Source organism: Pinus tabuliformis, chromosome Q (genome assembly GCF_031772625.1).
Source record: "Pinus tabuliformis cultivar Carrire ecotype Pingquan chromosome Q, CPIR1, whole genome shotgun sequence".
Lineage (NCBI taxonomy): Eukaryota > Viridiplantae > Streptophyta > Pinopsida > Pinales > Pinaceae > Pinus > Pinus tabuliformis.
Genome location: NC_142296.1, coordinates 424,388,677 through 424,414,845, shown reverse-complemented (window position 1 = coordinate 424,414,845; position 26,169 = coordinate 424,388,677). Strand labels below are relative to the sequence as shown.

General features: G+C 40.4%; 1 protein-coding gene across 1 annotated transcript; it reads left to right on the top strand.

Annotated features, from left to right (window-relative positions):
• The first annotated feature begins 17,048 nt into the window (after window positions 1-17,048).
• LOC149220017 (uncharacterized) lies at window positions 17,049-25,648 on the top strand. The gene is made up of 5 exons (XM_089384603.1): window positions 17,049-17,652; window positions 23,405-24,113; window positions 24,307-24,670; window positions 24,759-25,200; window positions 25,316-25,648. The coding sequence occupies exons 1-4, from the start codon at window positions 17,385-17,387 to the stop codon at window positions 24,810-24,812; spliced, it is 1,395 nt and encodes a 464-aa protein (XP_089240729.1). The 5' UTR covers window positions 17,049-17,384; the 3' UTR covers window positions 24,813-25,200; window positions 25,316-25,648.
• The last annotated feature ends 521 nt before the right edge of the window (window positions 25,649-26,169 follow it).

Here is a 26,169-nt window from a genome sequence, read left to right as displayed (position 1 = left end):
GTGCTCATTAAGACCTTCAATTTTGTCTCCAAATTGACCAAAAAGGCTACACAAAGCACCCATTAGACTTGTTGGCATAATGACTAACCAAATTCACTCTATTAACATAAAAATAATCGAAAACATGCAATAAACTAATGAGAATGGTGGATTAAGTCAACTTAGGAGGTTGAATGAGCCCAAATAATTGTCCATTTTTGGGGCTCATCATCACCCCCCTACTGAAAGTGTTGCTCATCCTCTGAGCAACCAATCTTTCTCCTCATCTTTGATGGCCCTGGTGGCTTCTTTGGCTAACATCTCGGCTGATTTCTCCTTTGGCTTCCCTCTTTTCAAACTTCCTGTAGAAACAGTTCGCTGGCTTCCTGTAGAAACATTCTGCTAGCTTCCTGTAGAAACAGTCTGCTAGCTTCCTGTAGAACCAATTTTCTCTGATTTTGCCTGCGGTATTGTCTCAACTTGTTCTGTTTTAGTGGCTTGCTGAAGGCTTACATTCACAGGTACACTGATAGTTTCACCAGATGGATTGGACTCAGACACTGCATCATTCAAATCTGAAACTGCTTTTTCCTCTTCTCTGGAACTTTCACCATCAACTTTTTGTTCAGTTGATAATGTCAAAGATCCATCTACTTGCTCTGCAATGCTGTTTGTTAATACATCCTTTGTCTCAGAAGCTTCAAAATTTTTAGTCTCTTTTAGATATGCAGAATCATTTGCCAAGACATCCTCCATTTCTGCTGCTGTAGAATCCAAAACCTTCTCTTCATCCCCTTGTATGTCACTGATTTCGCTTTTTAGTATTTGTTCAGTTCCTAATCTAACTGATTCATCTATTTTCTCTGCATTTCCATTTGTTAATCCATCCTTAGTTTCAGTAGTTCCAGAGCCTTTATCCTCTGTTTTTTCTGGTATTTCAGGCATCTCCTTCTCTGCAATTTCATAACCAGCTTTCTCATTGGATACAACTTCCTCCTCAGAGTCAATTGTGCCAACAGGTGCTTTTACCTGTTTATCATAATTTTGTTCTTCAGCCTCTACCAGAGGTTTTTCTGATTTACCAGATTTCTTCAGAGTCTCCTGTTCTTTTAAGAAAGCAGAAATAACAGGATTTTACGGAAAGCCAATTCAAAAGGATTGGAAGCAACTTCAATCTCACCTTGGTTAAGTTGCATATTCAGACCTGCAACATCTTCCTCTCGTTTCACAGTCAAATTCACCCTTCCCCTCTCAATACGCAAAACTCGGACAGTAAAATCTTGCCCAATTTGTAGATCCATATTTCCATCAAGATTTCCATAGCCCTCAGATACTTCAGATGAGCGAAGAAAACCCTCTTCATCATCAGGAAGTGATATAAATGCTCCAGACCTGATTATATTCTTAACTTTTCCTTCTAGAGTTTGTCCCTTTTGGAACTTGGATCTCTTCTGAGTCTCGTCTGTCTTCTTCTGGCCTCAGGAGAGAAATTAATTGAGAATGATCTCAATGATAATATCTTATGTGGTAGCACTAAATAAGGCCTAGATATTTCAGAAAACGAAGAGCTTCTTAAATGCTTCTTGGCCCTTGAAGTGACGGTTCTTACTGGTGGGTACTGGATAGTCCCAATGGGACAAAGTATTGCAGGAACCATGCTGGGTGAAGCTTTATGGTGACCTGAGATGTATCTTGGGACCTATGAAGCTCAATCTCCTGAGATTAACTTTCTTCAAGCTCCAAACTTGATGAAGAAAAACTCGAGCTTTACTGCTCTGGACGACTTTGCCATACTTTCCTGTAGAAGACCCCACCCGTTTCCTATAGAGTGTGATTCTGCCTTTGAGTGAGCCCAATGCACGAGTGAAATTCGAGAACAGGCCGCAAAGCTCCATGGAGGTTGATGGGTTAACCGATTGTGGGAGCAGAGGATGCATACTTCAGCTAAGAATGTCACAAATGCAAATTAATCAGCGGATGGTGAGAGTCAGCCGAGCAATTTTTTTAATTACGGCATGATTTGTGGTGAGGGAGTGAAGTGGCCAAGTGTACGTGGCCACATGCAGACGGCAGTGCTGTGAAGTTGCATGTCCTCTTCCTGTTAATCAACTGCACTGGAGTTAAACTCTCTATCACTGTTTTTTCTTTTAATTTTTTTTTAATTTTTACGTGAGTCCATTGTCCACGTGCACTGCGTGACTGCCGGCTGAGTTCTAAAGAAGACAATCAGTTGAGCCTTGCTAATCCGTGGCTTAATTCCACCATTCCATCAATTCATGCAGTTTCCAAATTAAATCTATGCAATAGAAGAATGAGATCAGTCACATACCTCGAAGTTGAATGGCTGCCGTGAAGCTTTTTGCTGCTGCATGCTCTGATTCTGCTGCTGCATGCTTGGATCCTTTGATTGCATGAGGCTTGGCTGATGATTTTGATTGCTTTTCCTTGTGCAGGTGTCCTCTGGTCGGATCTGAGCTGCATGCAATTGTTTTCACGTCCAGATCTGCACCTTCAAGCTGCTGCTGCTGCATGGTCACAAAATCAGAACTTGTTTTCGCCATTGCTCTCAAACGGTAACCCGGATTGAGCTGAAACTCGGTGAGCATGTTCCTATCATCATTATGCATCTCCCATAGCAAAATCGTGATCAATGGATGCACGGATTTCGAGAAAAATGGAAAATGGCTGAAGATTTCAGAGCTTGATTTCTCGGAAACCGTGCATCGGAATCGGCTGAAACTGCTTGGGTAGGTTACTATCACCCATGTGCATCTCCCCATGAAACAGGTTTTGAAACGGATGCACGGATATGGAGAAAACGCAAAAATGGCTGATGGTGATGGAGGCTGATTTCTTGGAAACCGTGCACCGGAATTGGCTGAAACTGCTCAGGCATGTTGTCATCAACCTTGTACAATTCCCCATAAAATGGTTTGTCAAATGGATGCATGGTTTTCAAGTTATGGCAAAAACAAATTTTGCTCTATGGATTTTTGCTTCAAGGCACTTTGCATGTGTTTGCATGGTATGACAAAATGAATTTTGGCTGTGATGCAGGTATGGAGATGATGGAGGAGGAGTTGGAAGATTGCATGAGGACTTCTGAACCCTTGAGGAAGCTAGCATGTTCGCCAAACCACTTTTTGAAATGCATGCCTAGTTTCCCACAATTTCTACAGGAAGTTCCTGTAGAAGCACAATGAGAAGCACAAGGAGGTGGAAAAAATGATGGATGAAGGCAAGGGATGGACACACAAGTGCTTGTAGGCCTAATCAATAGATTCCCACCATCAGATTCACTTTTGAAATTGGATTTGGCTCGTCCAAAGGTTCTACAGGATGTTTCCTGTAGAAATACAGAGCTTCCTGTAGAAGGCACAAGAAAGAGTCCTTTGACCTTGATTTGAGTGCTCCTCCTGTCATGAAACGTCCTTCTTTAACCTGCAATGTCATTGCTGCAACATGAACTTATTCAATGGAGATTAGCTTTATTTTTCTTTTTCTTTTTTCTCTTTTTTTTTTTTTGAAAAACAACTAGGGCACCTCATGGAGGTTTTCACCCTAATTGCCTGCCTTGGGCGCCTCCAAGGGAGGTTTTCACCCAAAGATCTTATTCTCTTTTCTCTTTTTTTTCCAACCCATTGACCGCCTCATGGAGGTTTTCAATCAATGAGCCAATCTAAGGCGCCTCCGAGGAGGTTTTCACCTTAGATTTCTATTTTCCTCTTTTTCATTTTTTTTCTTTTTCTTTTTCTCTTTTTTTTTTTCTTTTTTTCTTTTTTCTACCCTACCCTACTTGAAAAACAAACTCGTTCTCAAGTATAAGAATACTTCCAATGGAGCCATGTGCACATCGAGATTAGAGACAAAATGATGTGAAGGCTCGAAATGCATGCTTTGACAACTATCCACATTTCAGAGACAAAATGATCTGACTTTGAAAGTACAAAACATGGTTGAGGAAGAGAGTACTGCTGCAACTTAGTGACTGTCTGGAACCATGTCTCAATATAGCTTTGATATCCTTGGTCCTTTTGCTGATCTGGATCATTCTTCATGTCACTTTCTATCATGACTTTCTCATCTTCCTCTTTTTGTTGATCTTTCTCTTGAGTACATGGAGGATTTGATGGTAACAATGAGGGAACTCTCTTTATCTCTGATTCTGATCTCTTCTCTTCATCAAGTGCAGCCCATGGTTCTTTGATCTCCTCTTTGGAATCTTCTTTTTCCTTTGGTCCTTCAATGTTGTCAATATAATCTCTGTTTTGCAACACTCTTCCTGAGCTTTGGTGAACATCATTGAGCTCAAAAGGAGTCATTTGCACATGTTGTGCCTCAGCTTTGCAATTGGGTTGAGCTACTCCAATGTGTGGCTTTGGAAATGGTACGGGTAGTTGAGTGGAGGTGTGAAATTGAGATGGAGATGGATGGCATTGTGGTTGGGTAGGCATTTGGGGTTGCCTTGGTGGAGGAGGAGGCGATGGTTGTGGATGAGCAGGTGGTGGAGGAAAATGAGCGGGATGAGAGTTGTACTGGGGCCTCCACTCCTGATAAGGTGCATTCCACTGAGGCTGTGGCTGAGCATAAGAGTGAAATGAATGAGCAACTGGTTGGGCATAATATGGATCTGTGAAGGAACAAGGAGAATATGACCAAGGAGGAGGTGTAGACCAGGAAGGATGAGCAGGGGGACCCCAAGAAGGCATGAAAGTGGCTTGATAGGGGTCATAATAGGTCTCGGGTGTCCCTTGCAGTTCCTGCTGGTAAGATCTAGGTCCATGCGGCCAACTTTGGTTCATGTAATAGAGTGATTCAGTGGCTCCTTTGGCTCTCTGATATGCAGCTTTGAATCTGGGTAAGGAAGGGCACTGATCTGTAGGATGGTATTCTTCACAGACAAAACACACTTCTATGGAGTACAATGGACATTCGTTCCTAGGATGCTTTCTAGTGCACCTAGGACAAAAAATGACCAAAGCCCTCTTGGCTTCCTCTTGCTTCTGTTGGATCTGCAAGGTATCCAGTTGCATGGCAAGAAACTGCCTCATATCACTCTTGAAATCTTTGATCTGATTTTCAAATTCATCTTTGGACAAGATGTTGCTCCCAACATTTCTGCTTGTAGCCATTTGCTCCAGAGGAATGTTTTCTTCTTCTTCTCCCCGAGAGGTTCTTCAAATATGTCTTGATGTCCACCCAGGGGTTCTTCAATCACAGCCATCGAAGAAGAGAGAAGGTTGTGTGAAGCAGTGGGGGTGTTTTGCAATCATTTTTCTAACTTATCTCTACTCCTACAAGGCATGAAATGAAATCTTTTTGGTTGAATTTTGTTTTTTTCTACTTCTACTTGCAAAACTGAAATAGATTGAACTGCAACTAACTATCTTGCTAAAATGAAAATGCGGAATTGAAATGAAAGCAGGAAAGGACTAATCTATTTTGCTCAAATGAAATTGCAGGAATGAAATGCTAATCTACGCTTGCGGAATTGAAATGCTAACCTATGAAAGCGGGAAATGCTAATCTATGAAAGCAGGAAATGCTAATCTATGAAAGCGGGAAATGCTAATCTATGAAAGCAGGAAATGTCTATGCTACTTTTGCAGAATGGAAATGAAATAAACTACTTAGCAGAAGGCAAGAGTAAGAAAATAGAAGAAAAGCGACAATCACCAATACTCTGACGCTTCCCAGGAAACGGCACCAAAAAGATGGTGGGCCCCAGTATTGTAGCAATAATGCTACAACTCCTGGAACTCCCTTCTTTAATTTTATCAACCCGGTAGTTCGTAACAAACTTGGAAGCGACGGTGCTGTATGCACAAGTACTAGCTCTTGCCGCAGCTGTCACTTGGTCAGCTGGCACAAGTCCGCTAGGGGCTCAAGCCAACTTCTATGAGCTCTTAGAAGAAGCTTTTTAACCGATGGACGAAAGCTAACTCAAAGGAAGCTAATCTACTTGCGGAAAGATACTGAAAGCCAAAAAGAAATACAAACCCTAGCAAACCCTAATTCTACCAACTAGTCCTACTGATGCAAAAATGAGAATGCAAACTACGAGAAGAGATGCCATTAATTCTAGGAAGGTAAAATGCATGTGTCTAAGTTATCACTATCTGAAGAAAACATCTTTTTGTATTTTTGACTAAGTTATTAGAATGATCATGCATGTGCTTCTAACTATTTTTGACTGTGCAGAGGTGGATCAAGGAGGAGAAATGCTTGGGAAGGTTCAGAGAGGGTCTAAGGGGTCCCTAACACCCTTCCAGAGAGTCTCACAAAGTTTGGCTGCCACGAAACCGTGTTTATGAGCTTCTACAGGAAGTCTGCAGGGGTTCTACAAGATGTTCAGAGATTTCTACAGGATGTTCTGAAATGGGATTTTGGAGCATGGGTGAGTGAGGGAAGATGCATGAGTGGATATGGAGGTAGGATAGGGGTCTGAAGTGGCCTAGGAACTGATGGATGGAGCTAAGGAATGGCGAGGATGGTTCAATTTGTTCAAGGGAGAGTGAAGCAATGTTACACAAAAATTAGGGTTTTGGGAGCGAATGGCAAACGTGAAGCAAGGGTTCTAAGTAGAGGGTGGAGTGGATGGTGCTGATGAAGAATAAGCAGATGAAGGAGTGGTACGGGTGCTCTGCAAGTCGTTTTTCCAATCTGAACCAACAAAACTTATAAATTCAAAGACCTAGTTACGTTGACCTAATTTGCTAGCTGTTAGTAAAGATAATGAACAGAAGTGTGACCTGCAATGAAACCATGTATTTTAATTCATGCAAATAAGCAAATGAAAGTTTGAACTTGTAACCAACTTCTACACATGAAAGTCAAACACTAGTGATTGCATGGCAAAGCAAAATCAGTGTTTTTGTGGGCAGCAAAGTCATCCTAGTCACAGCTCCTGATCCCACTGAGGGAGAGGTGAAACCACAGATGTTTGTTGGCCCTTTTCTTGAAGCTTTTTTCTGTTAACAACCTATCAACTAAATCTGAGCATGAAAACTATTTTACTCATCAAAAAAACAAACTAAACAACAACACAAGAGTTAGATCTAAATAGCAGATTTTATTCTAAGAATGCAACAAATACACATAAAGATAAACAAAGGAGGTACTGGGCGCTTGAGATGGGCCCAACCCCAAGAGCTACAGCCTCCTAAGAGAGATTTAGAGCTGGTGCAAAGCTGGATTCATCTTTATTAAACAAGAATGAAGAGTTACATAAAAACTGTCCACAAGAAGAACTTGAACATGAGCTGAAAGCAAAGCTAATCCATGGCCTACAAATCGAATTACAAAATGACTACAACAAGACTATGAAATGACTAACTACCAGCTACAAAATGACTAACCACTAGCTAATCCCAAAAAATGACTAACTGAAATGAGGTCTTAAGCCCTCTTATTTATACAATTTGAGGACCCAACAGTCCTCCTAAAATTTAGGGACTTGGCTGCCCAAGACTTGTAGTTAACAACAGTCCTACTTGACTTGCTTGGCTGCCCTTGTGCTAATTGATTTGGTGGCCTTTGAACTCCGAGCTGATGGTGGAGAATTCGAGGTAAGGGCCCATAAATGAGGGGGACACCTTCCTACAAATCCTCTAGCTTGTTCTCCCACGAATTTGGCTGCCAAGTGCTCATTAAGACCTTCAATTTTGTCTCCAAATTGACCAAAAAGGCTACACAAAGCACCCATTAGACTTGTTGGCATAATGACTAACCAAATTCACTCTATTAACATAAAAATAATCGAAAACATGCAATAAACTAATGAGAATGGTGGATTAAGTCAACTTAGGAGGTTGAATGAGCCCAAATAATTGTCCATTTTTGGGGCTCATCAGTCTCGCTGCCTTCTTATCTTTTTTCAGTCTTGGCGTCCAAGGTGATTTTGGGATTTCCAGCGCAACCTCAGTACCTTCGGGAACATTGTGTACCGTGGGGTTCTGCGCGGCCTCGTCGGCAGTTCCTTCTGCAAAGCCCAAACCCCTCCTGGTAGTTGCCATCTTGTTTGAACTGTATGTGGTCTTTTGCGAACTTAAGGGCTCGAATATCGTTCAGCACTCAACACTCTGTGCTCTAATCAACTACTCAAATCTCAAGTGAACAAGTGTTGTCTCGTGGCTAGCCCCTAGAGTTTTATAGCGCCTTTTGAATTCAAATTCGACCGTTCCCCCCAATTTCGGGCCATCAATGCTTTCTTGGCGGCAGATTGTCCCAAATCTTTCCCTTAATTCACGTCTTAAATGCCCACCGCCCGCTCCATTTGGCCTTAAATCAGACATCTCGTCATGAACAATGACACCAACGGTCACTTCCCAGCTTATCCGTGCGACATCGCTTTTTCTCTCGTGCGCGGTCGCGAACCCTGTGACATCCTGTTACTGCATGCACTTCCCTTATCGCACAACTCCCAAACGGACTCTTTTATAATCCCGCGCTCTCTTTCAACTGCTTGGAGCGCTGAGATTGTGCTTCCTACGACTAGTTAGGTAGTCGCACCACCTGTGCGAGGCTTCAACTCACCTTCCAGTATAGTCTGCGGAAAATCCCCAATTGCCCTCACGATAGCCAGTGCCACATGTTCTATCGTATGTAGTATGCTCCCCTGGTTACTGCGTTTGGTGAGATGCGGTCGTAGCCATGGCAGCAGAGTCATAAATTCTCGGTGACAGTCTTCTAATTCAGTGGTATGATCATCCACACCTTGCCTTGTCATCCTTGGTTTATCGACGAGACATGCTTGCTTGATCTCGTTTTCTAACCTCTTGACCTCTGCGTCCATCAAAATGCTTTTCTTCCTCAGTCGTACCCGGTCTTTTTCGAGTTCGCAAAGTCTAAGGTTCCCTTGTCGAATGGCCTCCTGAAGCCTTATGTGTTCGACCTTACGTAGCTGTGTGATTTCTTCGTCCAGGGCTTTGCGCACTGTCACATATGCGAGCGCGATTACGTGTGGATTCCCCTTTGCATTCTCTTCATAAATTACAGTCCCTACTCTGTTTCGCACCTTTGGAATCGTTTCTGCAGTCAAGGTTTTGCACATAGTCCTATAGGCCCATCGAACCGCTGGTACGTGCATGTCCCAGTTAGTGCGTCTCACCTGGTGAACCCTGTTCAGTACTTTGCACACCCTATCGAATGCTTCTCCATGGATAATTGGTAGCACATTTCGCCTTTCCTACTACTGCGTTTTGTTCCGATTCTCTATTCTGGGAGTGGTGTGCGCTTGTGCGGGTTGTACGACATATGTCTGTACCCATTGGGAAAGGTGGGCGCACAAGTTGTTCCGCCCTTAGTGACTGGCTCTCATCCTGAGCTGGGGTTTTCCAAATTGTAGGCACATCATCCTTCTGCATCCGCGCCAGTCCTCAAAACTTCCTTGATGCGTACCCCACCATCGTGTAGGCGTTGCGCGCAGTGCCCACTTTAGAGCATCGAACCGCTACTATTCTGGTACTACGCTTTCAAATTTGTTCAGGAATTCATCCATCGCTGTCAACCCATCATATGTAGGCAGGTCCATTGTCTTTGTTGTCACGTAGCACAGTGATCTAACCATCATGTTGTAGTGCAATCAATTCTGCCATTGCTCTATCTCTTCGTCTGAATCCGAAGTGCAAGAGCTTTCGCGCTCCCACGAAATCCTTCCATCTACAGTTGGATTCACCCAATCCTCTTCTCGTGTGGTTATCTTGTAAATACAATCGAGATCGTCATCACTATCATCGTCGCACACCGGTTCAGTGTATCGTGCTCCTTCGGCTGGATCTAGCGGTACTACTACACGTAGTGACTTTTTTTCAAAGATCATTTTGTGCTTCTTTAGATTTATGACTTCGTTCATATCGGTGGCCCAATCTATTCCTAGTAGTGCAGGATAGGGATTACTGTCATCGACAATCTCTATCACTTCAAAATCCGCCTGCACGCTCGCACCTTCAATATCCACTGCTACCCCTTGCAATCTTCCCATGGGCAAGATCTTCTGTTGGTTCGCCATTTGTAATTGAATAAGAGACCATTGTAGTGCGGGTCTGCCCATGCGTTCCCATGTTTGTTTTGGTAGTACATTCGCGTCCGATCCGAGATCCAGGATTACCTGATCCATTTCATACTCGTCGATTTACGCAGTCAACCTCATTTCCCTTCCTGTGCGCAATGCATGCTTTCTAAGTTTCCGGACCACGCACGGTTCTCCTGGCCCCGCGCATCTAGTGTTACGTTCTTGTAGTCCTTTTACTACCTTGGTATTGTGTAGCAGTTTCATGCATGTCTCTAGAAAGGTAGTGAGCATTGAAGGATCCATCCCTGGTTCTAGTTGATCCTTACTACCTGAAGTGGAGGCCTCCGTGAAGCTCTTCTTAGCTTCCATGAATGTCTCCTTTGCACGTTCTAAATCAAATTCAGGTTCCTTTGTAGGAGCCTTGCGAACCCACACACTTTCTTCTGACTGCTTACCTTTATCATCACCAGTGGTCATACCGCTCCTGAGCATCATGTTTACATTCGGGTCTTCTTCGCGCAGCTCAGACCTCATCATCTGCAAATTCTGAGTCGGAGGGGGCTGAAGTACCCCTTTTTTGCACAGTCTTGCTATCAATGTAGGGTAGTCTTCTACCTCATGATCAAACTAAGTACAGTACAAACATGATGTCCTTGTCGGGTTTGTACAATCACGGGCATAGTGCCCTAGCCCTTCGCAATTGTAACAAATTAGTTGTCCGCGACCCCTTCCTAGTCCCATTCCACCTCGACCTCGACCACGCCCCTGAAATCTAGCACACATCATTCCTGCATTTGGGTCGAGGGCTCGTGTTTCTGTCTACACCCTATAGGCAGGAGTCCGATCCATCATTAGTTCGTAGCTTCTGCAGGTGCGTTCATCATGGCCTACCGACCTGTAGAAATTACAAAACAATTGTTGGGACATCTGCGTATACTTATGCAATAGATGACAATTATCCGTAGTGTGTTTTCCTCCTATCTGACAGATCGCACACCATAATGCAGGTGTTGCGCTTGGTCTTGCCTGTGCCTCATGTCTTAACGACATCGACCCTCCTCCTGCCAAGTAATTCACGAACACTAGACAATGGTCCTTGTCATGCCCATGGCCTTTGCATTTTATGCACCATACCTCTTCGCGCGCCTCTGGCTGAGGTGTCTTGTCTTGTTTCAAACTCTACATCTCCAGACACAGGTTTTGCAGTTGCACGTGGATTTGTTGGACTCCCAGACCAGGGTCTTGTATAGGGATCTCATGCAATTTCATTTCCATTTCGAAAGCTTCGACCTAGGTGGAAAGTTTTTGCTGTGACAGCGTCGTCCTTAAGTGCGGTGTTAGTGACGCTACAAACCATGCGCGGTGTTGTCCATCCATCAACGTCATGTTGGCTTCGCAAATCATACCCTTCAGTCTTTGGTCCAAATCCCAGGGGGTCTCGCCCAGGAGCATCGTGATCTCCTTAAACCCAATGATTAATTGTGTTTCCGACTTTGGCCTGCTAAATTCCCTGTTCAGCGCGGTTTGAATTTCTGCGATTCTTGTGTTTGGATGATCATTAGAATGCTTGATGTACCATGTTAATGCGCGATCCTACAACGCGCTTACTAGCGTAGCCTTCTTGATATTATCATCCACGACGCCTTGTGCTTCCCATACCGCCCTTACCATGAACTAGAATTGGTCTGGATCTTCATTCCCTACTCCTCTAAATACCGGTAGTTTGATCGCACTCGCCATACTGAACTGTGGTGGTGGTGGAGGTGGGGTGGGTGGAGATGGAGGTGAGGAGGGTGAGACGGGTGGCGGTGTAGGTGGAGGTGGTAAGTGCAGAATTCGCTGCCTTATTAGACTGACCGTGCTTCTCGGAGAAACTTTCGTGAGCTCTTCCTTGCTTTCCCACAAGGGGGAAATTAAGGGATTGGTTTCTAATTCTTCACTACTTCCGCTTCTGTAGATCTTCCCACTTTGCGTAGTCCCAAACATTAATTTATTCGCATAACCTGCTTTTCACACAATAATATCTTAATCCAAGTGTTCAAGGATTTGGTATACTTACCTCGCGGCCCCTTAAGGAAACATCGCTCTGCCTCACTGTAGCTGATGGTCGTATCTATCGCGAACTTAGTGATAAATCCTCCTATAATTCGGTCAAGCCAATGGTCCACAGCTCGCGCGATCTTATCTCCTGACGCTTCTAGTTTGCGCACTAATTCCGGAGTCCACACGATTGGTTTGTCGAGCCTACACCTTCCTTGACTGTCTGCTAGCTTCACGATCCACTCATACAACTCAGAAGGAAAGGATGCAAAGAAAATTTCGTGGATTTCCATATACAAGTAGTGCTCCAACCACTATTCCTTAGATACTCGCGGATTTCTATTTTCCTACGCCGCAAACTCGTGAATCTTCTTGTCCAACCACCCTTCAATTTCTTTCTTTGTTGGATTCCAGTGGCACGACATCAGACATCCCTTATGCAGATCCGGTCCCGGCAACAGAACCATTTGTTGGCTTGAAGAGGCCTGACCTAGGTTCAGAGGTGATTTAGACAAACAAATCTCAGTACTACTGACCCTTTCGGCAACAGTCCGCGGAGCGTGGACTGAGGTCTCACCCGAAGTAGTATGGGAGGGTGCTAGAACCAGGTTTCCGCACCCTAGGGATGTCTGATGAGCTCTGGCGGTCCACGGTTTGACCCTGCGTGCATGTTGCTACGCGCATCTATTAGTCCCTTGCAACCTGTGATGCTGCCTTCGTGCAACCCTACTCGGGGCGCGATCCATGTTATTACCCAAGTTCCTCACTATTAACCTATTATTACCCGATTACTTAACTTATCTGTGTAAGTCTAGTGATAATTAACAGTATATCCAACAATCATATAAGTGCGCGCGATAAACAAAACAATATAAATGTATAAAATGCAATATACAAGCAGATGCATAGAAATTGGAATCAACTTCTCTTTATTATTCTTCGTTCAAGGTTACAGACTCGACACCGCCCTGTGCACTCAGCTGCAGGGGTCTGCGCACTCAGTTGCGGACTCTACTAGGCCTCTGCGCACTCAGCTACAGAGCCTCTTCCTACTACTACGACCCAATACACTTAGACTCTTACTCTATGCTCAAACCATTCGTACTCCTCTATCTCTTTTTCTCCAAGTATCTATCTTTACAACTTAGAGCCTTGCTCTATTTATACAATCCCATGGTCTGCGGACCATGGGTAGGCCGACATGACATTACATTACATTACAAAACTTAGGGCGGACAACCCTATGACTCAACCTATACTTCGCGCTCCGCGCTCGTAATTCGCGGAGTCTTACAATACATTTGACCAAAACTTGGGCTTTGAGCCCCAAAACATGTTGTGGGAGGATCTGATGCCCAACAATATACATCAATTTACTCAACAATCCTTTTGACCTACTTTGTGGTCATTAGTTAGACATAAATATATTTATCTTATATTATCTTTATCTAATATATATGTCCTCTAACATAGCATATTTTAGCCTACAAGCCCCTCCAATAATAAATTAATATGCAAGTAATGGCCTAGGTCACAATTTGACCTAGTAGCTTTTGCAAAATTAATTTTATCTCCACAAATGTTAGCTGAAATGTTGACATCATGCTTGCATGGGATTTTGGAAGGCTGACGTTGAGGCCTTTTGGTGCCATGACACGTGTAGAAATCCTCTAATATCAAGATCTAGGGGTTGACCCCTATATCTTAGCGCAAATCATCCTGTGGCCCCCAAATGTGCATTTGGGGCACAAAGCTAGGTCTCATGGGTCTCCAAGTGGTAAAATCTTTGTCTTTGCTCCAACATTGAGGACAATGAAGATGGTGTTAGCCCTTCCATGTCTCAAGGCACGCGACAAACCTTATTTGGGCCTTGGATCAAGTGTCGCACCATGTATATACTGCTATGTCGACTAAGGGAAAACTAGCCAAGGTGTGACATCCCATGAATAATAAGGCAAATGTAGGATCATTGTGGGTGTTGAAGGTACCCATGGCCATGAATGATCCTTTATAATGCTCTGGAGTCCCAATGCTCTCAACACATCACCTGTAAGTGTCAGTATGTCCCTCTAAAGGACTTGGACCCCAATTAAGTCGCCCAAACCTATGGATGGAACCACCTGCCAATCACACACAATGTTCGGTGTTGTAACTTTCATCATCATGTACATGAATCATTATTGCATCTAAGTCAACAAAGCTTGAAAGAAATGTGCATAATAACAGTTCATATGTGACTTCTCTTCCAAAATTGGGGCCTTAATCATGTAATGGTTTTACCTCCCTAGGTAGGAGTGGCTAATAGACGACTCTATTAGATGTTTCCTACCTCCAAAGGGAAGTGACATGTCCTTAGTCCACCCTTCAATTGATAGGTGCCATTTGAATAATGATGGAATGGAAGGGGGAAAGAACTCCATGGCTAAGTGCCATGGTCAAAGGGACCAACTATGATGGAATACCTCATCCTGGGTGTATAGATGCTAGGAGGGAGCAATTGTGGATGCATGAGTTACCTTGGACTTTGTTTGTCCACCCCTCTATATTGCGTTTTACATTTTCTTGATTTTTCCTTGTATTACTACTCGTAGCTCAAGGAATGTGTGCATGCTTTGCATGATGTATAGCAATTATTACCCTTTAGGATGGGCAGTTAATAGCCATTAGGGGTTGGGACATGTTAGGGTTCCTTGTCTTCTATGGGATAAGGCAACATTGGCCGAGGAACTGAGCAATGGACATATGATAGAGGTAGAGCTCATGCTTGGCTTTTACCCATGTGCTAATTTGTATGTCTGGGCCGTCTTTTGCATTTTGATTTTTCTTTTGTTTTTTCTTTTGGCCATCATATGGTCTTTCTTTTTCTTTTACTTGCATCAACCTCCTAGGGTGCATTTCTAGGCCCTACCCAAGGTATGAGGATGTGTATACGCCAAATCCCGATGAACTAATGGCCAGTTAACTCGAAGAAGGGAGGTGGAATAAGGGCTCGTAATTTAAGATGGAAAGTGATAATTACAGAATGGGGATAGATGGGCAACACTATCTCAATCATGGCTTCTCAAGTAGTACCCATTCCTAAAGGCATGGGCCATTAGGGAAGGTCCCACTGGATTGGGATTGAAAATTAACCCCCCATTTAAGGTTAGGGAGCAAGACTATGGACAAGACCCTTTTTTCTTTCAAGTTACCCCATAATCCATGCCAGAATGCCCAAATAGAAACAAGCATAAGCACCCGATTGCATAATGAATAAAGTACCTTTTGATAAGAAGCCCACCTTCCAATATGTGCTCTTGACAAATGGCCGAGGAAACATATGACTAATGCAAGTGACAGAGATATGAATGACACGTCACATTGGCTATAAAGTGGCTCTCAGGTGTTGCCAACTGGAAGAGATGAATAGGAGAAAAGCTTCTCTTAGGGGTCACTCACTTTTTGTGGGTTACAGAGACAACACTACAAGCGCCTTGGACAACCCATGAAAACACTGAACCCTTAACTTTCAAAATGCAACAAAAATTTGAAAACCAACAAGAGATTTTAACACACATAAACCAAATTCTAGTGGCATGAGCATGGCATCCTAAACAAAAATCCATAAGCAGAAGTTCCATAGGCCAATCCATAGAGAGAGAAGGGTTCTTACTATACTGATGACCTTGCTCCAGCGTCTAGAGCATGCATCCAACATAAATTGCATTATCCCACCACTCAACACAACATTCAAAAGATAAGCTGGAATTAAGAATAAACATGTGAAGAGTTGATGCACAAGTCATATTGTATCCCTCCACCTCATATGCAATCCATAGTGCTTGACGATAAGACATGTGGTTCATAAAATGAGACAATGCCATGATTTATGTAATGTGTTAGTTTATAGGATTGCGTGGTAATATAACACCTTTTTTGCTTATCCCCCCTATTCTTAGAGAAGCGGCCTTGTTAGCTTGAGCATTTGCTTGATGATTTTGATCTCAAGAGGCTTGGAAAAATGAGATATTTTGAGATTGAGCAATAATGGAGACAATCATATTATCAATAAAGGAGGATTCCAATAGCATTAAGATGATAATTAAGCTTAAACTTTTGTGTAATTATGTGAGGATTCTCTAAAATCTCATGTAAAGTTCATTTCTTGTTTTCCTCGAAAATAAAAAATAACCCCTAGACTCATGACCCCGATTGTTACCAAATTTACCTAAACTTAATACACTATTTATTTCACCAACATTTATGTTTTTTTATAATATAGGGCCAATACCACTCTAAACATAATTCACATTGTGAAAAAATTTAATCAATATTTTACAAATTTAAATTATCATAATGACAAACATCTTAGCTTTTTCCAAAACCGTTTTAAAAATAAATTATATAAATTTATTTAAATTTAAAAAACAATTTTATTTTAGTATTAAATAATTTTTTAATTTTAATTTAATTTATCATTACAACGTATACTTTAACTTATTTTTAATTTTTCATCCAACAAACACTTTAACCTCTTCAAAATCAACAAAATTACTTTACCAATTATAATAGTATTTTAAAAGATGACCTTAACATTTAATTACAAGATAGTGTATTTTAATAATATATTTAATTTAGTTATTTTATAATAATAAGGTAAATATTAACGTCAAGAAAAGTTAGAGATTAGTTAATGATTATTAAAATTTATATGTATCTATATATATTTTAATCTGAATTTATGATTTTCGAGAAAATAAAACATATTTTTAACTAAGAAACCCATTCAAATTATGGAAAATAAAACATAGTCTTAACTAAGAAACCCATTCATATGTTTAACTGCTAGATTAAAAAATAAAAATAATAAAAAAGGCACAAAATAGCATCCAACTTAATGAGCATTTCTCTAAAAATAACTACAAATTTAAAAACACAACTAAACAATCGTATTAGTATATTACCCAAAATTAATTAAACATGGTTTACTTCGCCATGTAAATGAAATTTCACAGAGGCTTAGTAGCGTCTTAGAGATCGCGGGTTTTCACTGGAGCGCTCGTTGTAGTGGGTGGAGTCTGGCAAGGGATTCGAACCTTTGACCACACGCACACATCACAACAAAACAAAGATCTAAAAGTTAAGACGCGGGGCAGCGGAGGCGTCTTTGTGTTCGCGTTTTCCCTCAATCATACCCTTGTAAGAGGGGAGGGGATTCATCCGCTCATTCGTTCTCCGTGAAAAATCAATCGAGGGTTTGTATGGCAGCAGAAACAGTAATCCTGATGCCATTTTCATGACCCAGAAGTCATTAAATACAGAAGTCTGGAAATTGCAAAGGGATTTGCGGAATCGGAAGAAAAGGGAGAGATAGATGGGTTCCAGGCAGGGGTCCTCGGATGAAGACCAGGGAGCTCCAGATTCGTGGGAGCTGGAGGATTTGGATGACAGCATGAGGAGATTGATGGTCTCCTCCTCCAAGGTTTCCGAAAACCAATGTGATGTCCGCTCTGAGACGTCTGCAGGGCCGACTGCAGTCGCTTCTTCTTCCACCGAGAACGAAGACCTTCTAGCGGAACGCATAAACCAGGTCGATCAGTTCCTCCGAGAGGCTATTCAGAATCCTCGGGAGCGCTTGTCTGGTGAGTCTTTTGAATCAACATGTTTAGGGTTTGGTATTTAATTTTTCTTATTTGGTATTTTTTGGGGTGGGTATTCGAACCCATTTTGCATCTTTGTCAACATGTTAAGCGGGGTCCCGGAATTATGGTTTTATGAACATCCGGATGTTGGTATATTTAATTGCGGGGATTTGTTTAGTGTGGCTGGGATACAGTGATGTGGATATACCAGATCTGTTTGTGTTTCAGTTGTTTGATTTAAGCTTTGCAATTGAGGAAAACAATTATGGGTTCTGACTGGTTCTTAAGAAAAGGATTTTCGGAGTTTAGAATTGAGCTTAAGAGCTTAGAATGTCTGATGTGGATGGTCCGGGTTACGGAGATTTTATGGCGAAGGTTAATAGTATAAGGGCTGACGTGCATTTTGCAACTTTCACATCTCCAATCCGGAGGGGGCGTCAAAAATGCCATATCCTACTTAGTATTTATCCTTAAAAAATTATATTATCTTTAAAATTGATCTATTCGTTGGAAATTCTATACAATGTTAAAAATAACCGGGCTCTGCAAAGCTAGAGGGTAAGAACTCACACCAGTAAGGACCTGGAAAAACTCGACAGCTGAAATTGTTTAAAATGAGGAGTGTCTTTCCTTTTCGGCATTTATACTTGATGTAGACTATTCTTGCCATCTACCTCTGGGTTGGACTTCCTGGGTAGTGAATGACCCGCGAGGTACTCTGGGGTCAGGATTTGACCTACAAACTCACTTCTTCGACTCATTGAAGGTGAGTTAAACTTGCTTACTTGTGAACGCGCCAACTCAGCTTGGCAGCATTGCGAATTAGAGCTCGACTATGGAATACTCAGAAGACTCGATGCTCTTTCAACTAAGATCACGTGATTTCATTTGGATACAAATTCTAGATTCTAAAATTTCCGCATATAAGTAAACAATTGCAGTATTTAATATCTAGTCTTTAACTATCTACAGATCATATATTGAATACTTAAGAAATAAGTGTTTCTAATTATAGCATATTGTAAGGTATTATTTGTTGAGCTCATTCATTATCATGTTTTGGTACATTTTCTGGAGATAAATGTAGTGGAAATCCAACATTTCTTTTAAAACTCAATCTAAAGGATGCTCCTTGCAAACCATATGTAGGTCTTAAAAAAGAGGTAGGGATTGTAGGTGTTCAAATTGAGATATAAATAATTTATATGATTATAGTCAACATATTGTAGATTTGCTTGAAGCAACTTATTGGTATTTGAGTGCAAAGAATGTTTCTAGTGTATGCCTCTTGGAAGATTTTAGCTATAGTTTAGAACAATTGTGATTGTAGAAAACAGAATCCTAGTTTTCTTTCTTTGTTTAATGGTAGCCTCTTTATCACCCATTAAAATTCAAAATCAAGTTGTAGTTCTCTTTACACTGTTTTTGGATATCAGTTCTAGAATTTGAATGTGATTCTAAATTGAAGGCCAAGCCTATTGTGTAAAAGCAAGCTTAATGATGTAATTGTTTGTTTTTCCCTTCAGTTATTTTTTGCATTTTTCTGTTGTACCAAAATATGACAAAATATAAGCGTTTAGCCCATTTTGGGTTTTGAAAGGCCAAAATTTGAAACATCATGACAGTGATCCATGTTCGGCCAATACTGGTTTTCAATGCATTTTGGGCCTTGGCATTAAAGTGGATTATAACTTGTTCTTATACTTTAATTTCGTTTATGAATGTATGCATCATGTTGTATACCAATGGGTTGCAAGTATGGTTGCAGGAAACTCTTATGGGCAGGTTCTCTAGGATTTTTAGTAACTTGATCCTTATCCATATACTGTAGATAAAGTTTGAGTGATTGCATTGGGAGGAGCTAGGTGTACTATACAGCTTGGGGTAGAAGAGATGCGTCACGTGTGTGCATATTTAAATAAATATAATAAGTTAGCATCCCTTAACTTTTAAACATTGAGAGGTTTGCACATGATTATTTTGTTATTCCTCTTGGTGCTTAATAGATTTGGGGTTAAGATGGATGTATGCTAATATTATTTTAATAAAAGCAATTATTGAATTGTAAGCATTAAGGGAATTAGTTGTTTTGCAATTATGATTAATCAAAACATGTATCATGTTTTGAAGTGGCCAATGCTTTTGGCATTTTGTTGATCATTGGAAAGTTCATTCAATATAGAATTAGTTTCAATAATTGCCTTTTGGTAGATTGGTATTGTAGTGAATGATATGCTCCGGAAATGTTGCAGCAATTTGCACCTGTCTAGACTTCTATAACTATTCTTATTTGAAGATCAGACTTATCAATACTTATTTCATAATTTTACTTGTTTTTCAGTTTTATTTGAGTGGAATAGGATTATTCTAGCTTATTTTACGAGTCAATTGGTCAATAACTCCCATCATTTTTTGGCTGTAATGACAATTCTGTACATGATGTGGTCCTATTATCAATTTTGAATCAGTCTAGTATGGATTCTAAGTGCCCCTTTTCTCTTGATGGGTTCTTTATGGCCAGAATGCCCATTTTTGGCTATTAATTATCAATAAGGATCTGTCAACTGCGACATTTACATGAGGTATAGGGTTTACCCTATGATGAGATTCAGGGGTGTTTTCACTATTTGTACAGGAAATCTCAGGGGTCCCTCACTTTTCTCAAGATCCAGATCAGATATCTTCACCTCTTTTTATATGTTAGGTGACTTTACACAAGAGACAGATGCCATGCAGCTTTCTTGGGCCTGATCCCACCAAGCGAATTACCTCGTTATTTCTCGTAGTCACAATAGCTGGTTGCAACAAGAGGCATGCGAAGATCTAAACATTTGGCGCCAAATCAGTCATAACATGCATCTCCTCATGGTCACCATGTATTGCCATGAGCCGTTTGTGAAGTAATTGGTCATCATTTCGGGTCTGCTGCTTGCTACTGGCAGTCGATTCTTTACTGTCAGTTTTTCCCCACTAGCTATGATTATGATGAGTGCTTCATTTAATTATTCTGGGCTTCTCCCCTGAATTTCCCAGCCAGGCCCTTCCAACCTCATATTCTGTTGAGGTTATCCTTTGGTAGTGCATGGGCTGTGATTTTGGTAGATGTGGTTTATGGAGGACCCCTTGTCACATAAGTTTCTTCACCCTTGGTGGGTCCCGAGGTTTCTTCTTTTTTTTTTGCTTCTAGCTCTATTTCTATTGTGATTGTGGAGTAGGCCACTCTTACATTTATAGCCATCTAGCTTTGCTTTTAATGCTGCTATTATGTGGCTTCTTACTTTGCTTATTTAGCTTTAGTTTCTAACATTAGGAGCTGTGTTTGCACTGATGTGCTATTGAATTCCAAGGACTTAACTTATCTTGTCTTCCTCCTTTTTCAAGATTTCTGAAAAGTGAATTGCTGCCCTTATATTTTTGACCCCTTGATTTCCTCCATCGTATCAATGTTTACAGGTCTGTTATTGGACTGAGTATTTCTACTAAAACGACAAGTTGATTAAAGGATCTATTTTTATCTGTACCATCTGGTTTCAGTTATGTGTTTTTCTTCTCTTCCACATACCTCCTAAAGTTATCCAAGGTATATTTCTTCTCTGTCATTGATTTATCCACGTCTTTCTTTACCAACATTTTGTTGTGTGATTCCTTCACTTATGATATCAAAACTTTCAATTCTGTTTTTAGTTATTTCTTTTATTCCTTGCCCATTATTTAGTTTCTCTTTTCAACTTTTAAGCCTGTTCATTAAACAGGGCTGATTGTAAAACTTTCTATTGTTTGAACAAATGCTTTATTCTTCATCACTTACTCATTTTCTAGCTAAAAGGACTACATCTGAAGTGTTTGAACCCTACAATTCATATTCTATTTATTTCCAACAAAATAGTTTACAAATGAGATAATGCAGCTAAAAGATTTCAAGCTTCTTTCATGTGATGTTTTCATCTATCAAAGTGTCACTTCTTGAGAACGTTCTGGTACATTTGCTATTAGTACCTCCTCTACTGCTATTATATGGTATGATCTCATCAGGCTTCACGTCCATCAAACTGTTTCCAGTCATCATCTCCTCCATTCATCCCTCAATGGATATCCTTTCCATCCTTCTCCCTTATTGCCCCCCTGTATTAAATACTATATGAATTCCCCTCCAAGGCCCCAACTAGCACATACCCGTGTAATTCTGGCTCTGATATGCTGACCCGAGGAGTTGAGGTTGTCAATTAAAGAGCCTTCATTGGTTCTTTCATATTTAACTCTTTTAGAGCTCTTACTATCTGTTTACATCTAAATTTGAATTCTATTGTCTGCTTGTTACCACCTCTTTGTTCCTCTTGTAATCCTTTGTTCTTTGCCGCTAAGAGCATTGCAATATCTTCTTCCTACATCCATATTTGATGTGCTCTTTCTATCTTCTGTTTAACTTAACTCTTGCTTTTCATTTGTTCACGCTTGCTTCCTTTCTTGTTCCAGTCTATGCAAGATGATTGTAAATGGAGTACTACTTTTGAAACTGACAGCATTTTGAACCCAATTTATCTGTTGTTTAAGATTAGTAGAAAAGTTCATCGGGGAAAAAAATATCATACAGTGGAATGTTATGAACTTGGCTTGTATCTAAACAATGATTTTCACATGAATTTAATAAATGCCTTGTGAATCAACTAATTTCCCCAAGAGGTAGGAGAAATCAATCGATCACAATCTTTTTTCCCTTGGCTTTATAGGGAGGACAAAAACTAAAAAGAGTGAAAATTCAGAGCAACTGAGAAAAATGATTGATTTCTCTCAACAGATCGGCTAAAACACTGAACCATGAAATAGCCAACATAGGTGCTGTGCAAAAATAGGTCTTTAGATATTGCATTGTAAATTCTCGTTATTGAGATTCAATTATAATGTGTAAGTGATTCAACCATGTCAATGATTATGAATCCTAAGGGTTGCAATGTATGGATTTATTGTAACAAAATTCCATTTTGCAAATGACTATTCTTGAATCTTGATTCTTGATGCATCACCTTTGACCCTAGTTGATTGTATTTGTTTTGAAAGTAGTAAAAATAATCCTCTAAGAGAGCTAAGAAAACTGTTTGACCCGCCAAATGAAAAATAAAAAATTAGGGTTTCCTTGATTTAATGGGCACTAAAATGGCCTTGGATGTCATGGACAGTGAAATGGTGTCGAACTTAAACTCGAACAAAAGTATCATCTGCCAAATTTGACCAATAAATAAAATTATAAATGTTAAGGCTTGTCTTGTGAAGTGCAGCAATCTTGATGCTTAATAGATGTATATTTGCTAGTTTAGATTCAGTTGTTTTTGCGATGAATGCTGACCATACTTGATTAGACATGCTTATTTCTTTAATTCAACGAGACTAAGTCCTATTTTTGTTTATTTTTTTCTTTAAATGAAGACATAAACCTTTTTTTTTCCTGAGGTTGAGTGAGGCTTGATGGCATGCACATTATTTTATGTAATATCCGTGTGAAGTTGAGTTCCGATCCATTTACATAATCGATTGAACAGGCATGCTTTTTTCTTCAATTCAATGTAAACTATTATTTATTTAATTATTTATTGTTTTTCCGGGCTGCATGACATACACATTATTTTATGTATTGTGTGAAGTTAAGTTCTGATCTATTTACATAACCGATTGAATAATTTAATACTGTTAACTTTGATTTGGTTGCTGCATTTGTTATGATTTATTAAGCTTCTCTCAAATTGCCTCTTGTGTGCAGTTTTAAGAATTGAACAGGATGTTGTAAAGTTTCTTCAAAATCCTAGGCAGCAGCAACTTGAATTTTCCCAATTACCTACCTCCTACCTTAGGCTTGCAGCACATCGTATTGCTCAACATTATTGCCTGCAGTCAATGGTGGTTGTTGACAATAATTCATTAGATGGAACTGGGATGAAGATTATTATACACAAGACTTCTGACTCTAGGTTCCCTGCCATTCGCCTAGCTGATATTCCAGCAAATCTACCACAGGATGAAAAGAATAATATTGTTAAAGTTGCAATTAAACAGAGGCCACAAAAAGGTTCTCACGGTTCTGCTGGAGGCATGAATTCAAATTCTTCTAATCCGAACCATGCCAAGAGTGTTGAGGAAAGAAAAGAGGAGTATAATAAAGCTCGAGCACGAATATTCAGCGTTAATAACAGTACAACCTCAGGGAGTAAATCTACTGAAGATGAAGCTGTTGCATTTGATAATTGTCAGTTCCACACCTTAGTGAATTTGAAGCCTGAGGAGAAGCCTTGTGTGGATGTCGTACGGACTAACAATGCTAAACCATTGTCTGATGGGTTATCTGGAATTGGTAGGATCAACAAACCTAAAGGAGAGAGGGAAGCTAACAAGGTAAAGAATAACAGGGTTGCAATTTTCCGGGATCGAGAGATAGATCGTAAGGATCCTGATTATGACCGCAGTTATGATAGGTAAGTGGTTGAACTTTATATATATAGGTAAGTGGTTACAGAACTTTATATATATATAATGTTATCCTGGCAACTGACATTTCTTCTTGTGGAAATCAAAATCATCAAGAATGTCTATTTGGTACATTTATTTTGTGTTTTTGAAGTATTATCATTGTTTTTTACAATTGTGTTGTATTTTAATAATCAACAGGTATTCTCAGAGATTTGATCCTGGATTTGGCTTTAATATGGGACCATATAGCATGCAGGCTATGTATGCTCCTGCGGTTAATTATAACACAGAATTTCCCCAGCTTGGTGCAGCTCACAGGGTTCAGATGCCTATGGAACCTCCACCTCGGACAATTCCACAACATGTTCGTGGTCCTTGGGTAGCTTCAACGAGTACAATGGGTTATGGCCATCTAGATACCATGATGGGGCCATTCAATCCAAATCACATGGGTGCACCTTCTGCATCTGCGATGTATATGCATTCTTCACAGTTTGCCTGCCCGGGTCCCACAATGACCTATGTTCGTCCTCATGAACGCATTCAACAGTCTCTTTCACACGTAAGCTTGCTTTCTGAATTCATGCTGCCCTTGCTTTGGCTGTGATCTCTAATTTCCGTTCTCTCTAATATTTACCTCTTCTTTGCAGCCTTCCCTTCAGCAGCAGCCTGAAGCATGTTTTGGACAAGCCCGGCCCCGCTAAGGGGCACGGGCAATGCCTGCACCTGCCAGCCAAGCATAGAGATAGTCAACTTTTCTGTAGTTGGTACTGTTATTCTATGTGTAGAATACATGAATTTTGTTGAGCGGCTGGCAGGGAAAATGCAGGCACACACTGAGGATGGCTGGAGTATGCTTTCAAACCAGATCTGGGCTTACTGTACTGTGTATTATAGTATACCAGAATATCTGAAACTATTCCATCATCTTCAGTTCCTGTTGTAGCTCCGACATCTATATATGGGGGATAAAATGACATTAATGGATGTCGACTGTGGGGTGTGTAGAATGCATGGAGGCATTGATACACTCCATGGTGGGAGGGTCTTGTCCATAGAAGCTTGTAAAATAGATGCTTCTTTAAAATCCCGGTGAGTAGTTTGATAATAGTTACAGAGGTTTATTTTTTTGTTCTATTATTTGCATGACCAGGTTTATCATATCTGTTTTTTGTATATTAATGCTCTTATTTTTTGTGTTGAACAGCGTGATACACCTGAAAGACTTCATGATGTATAACATTTGCTTTTACCAGAACCAAGAACAATTTTGCACTGAAGGGTAGATCAGCCCAACATGTCGAGAGGTGATTTCAAGATTAATTCATCTTGTTTGTCAGTTGTTTGGCACAAATGTGAAAGCTATAGTGCAATCCCCTATATTCTTGAAAGGGTTATAACGGAAGATAGCATTTTGCTCAGATTGTAGACAGTCTGCATGATTTGTCAATACTACTATTTCGCATTATTTGTCAATACTACTAATCCTTGTACTCATCTAGACTATTTAATTATTAAATTCTACAGTTTCTTTCTCCTAGATGGCAAACAATATGAATAAAATGCCAATAGTTTTGGAACTACTCCATTAAGAGCTTTAGATGATTATCATTTATTATTTGCCTGTTTTGAATCGTAAATGAATGTGGCACGGTCTTTTTTTCTGTTAGTCTCTATGCTTTCATCAAAAGAGTCTAAGCCAGTTACTGGAAGCTATTTGTCATCTCTTTAAACATTGTTTCCGTGCCAAATACGTGTCCTGTCTAGTGGCCACGTTTTTGTCTCTTTTATCCTTGTAGAATGTTCGAACTTCTGTACTGATCTTTGGATGAGTGTGCTCCCTGTTCTTTAATTCTCACGTGATTCAAAGAATTTAAATATTTAGCTTAGTTCAATAAATAAATGTTGATTTTTTGCTAGAGGGTATTAGAACTGACGCTGGTATCTTCCATTGCTTTTCTGGAGTTACCTATTTTTAAGCATAGAAACAGCTGGAGGAATCATGTATTTTTCAGCATTTCAGAACATCATGGCTGCTTCATGTGAATGGTATTTCATAAA

Coding starts and splice junctions, on each gene's coding strand:
- LOC149220017 (XM_089384603.1), top strand. CDS start 17,385: ATGGGTTCCAGGCAGGGGTCCTCGGATGAAGACCAGGGAGCTCCAGAT. Junction 24,114..24,306: donor TATGACCGCAGTTATGATAG/GTAAGTGGTTGA, acceptor AATAATCAACAG/GTATTCTCAGAGATTTGATC. Junction 24,671..24,758: donor TTCAACAGTCTCTTTCACAC/GTAAGCTTGCTT, acceptor TCTTCTTTGCAG/CCTTCCCTTCAGCAGCAGCC.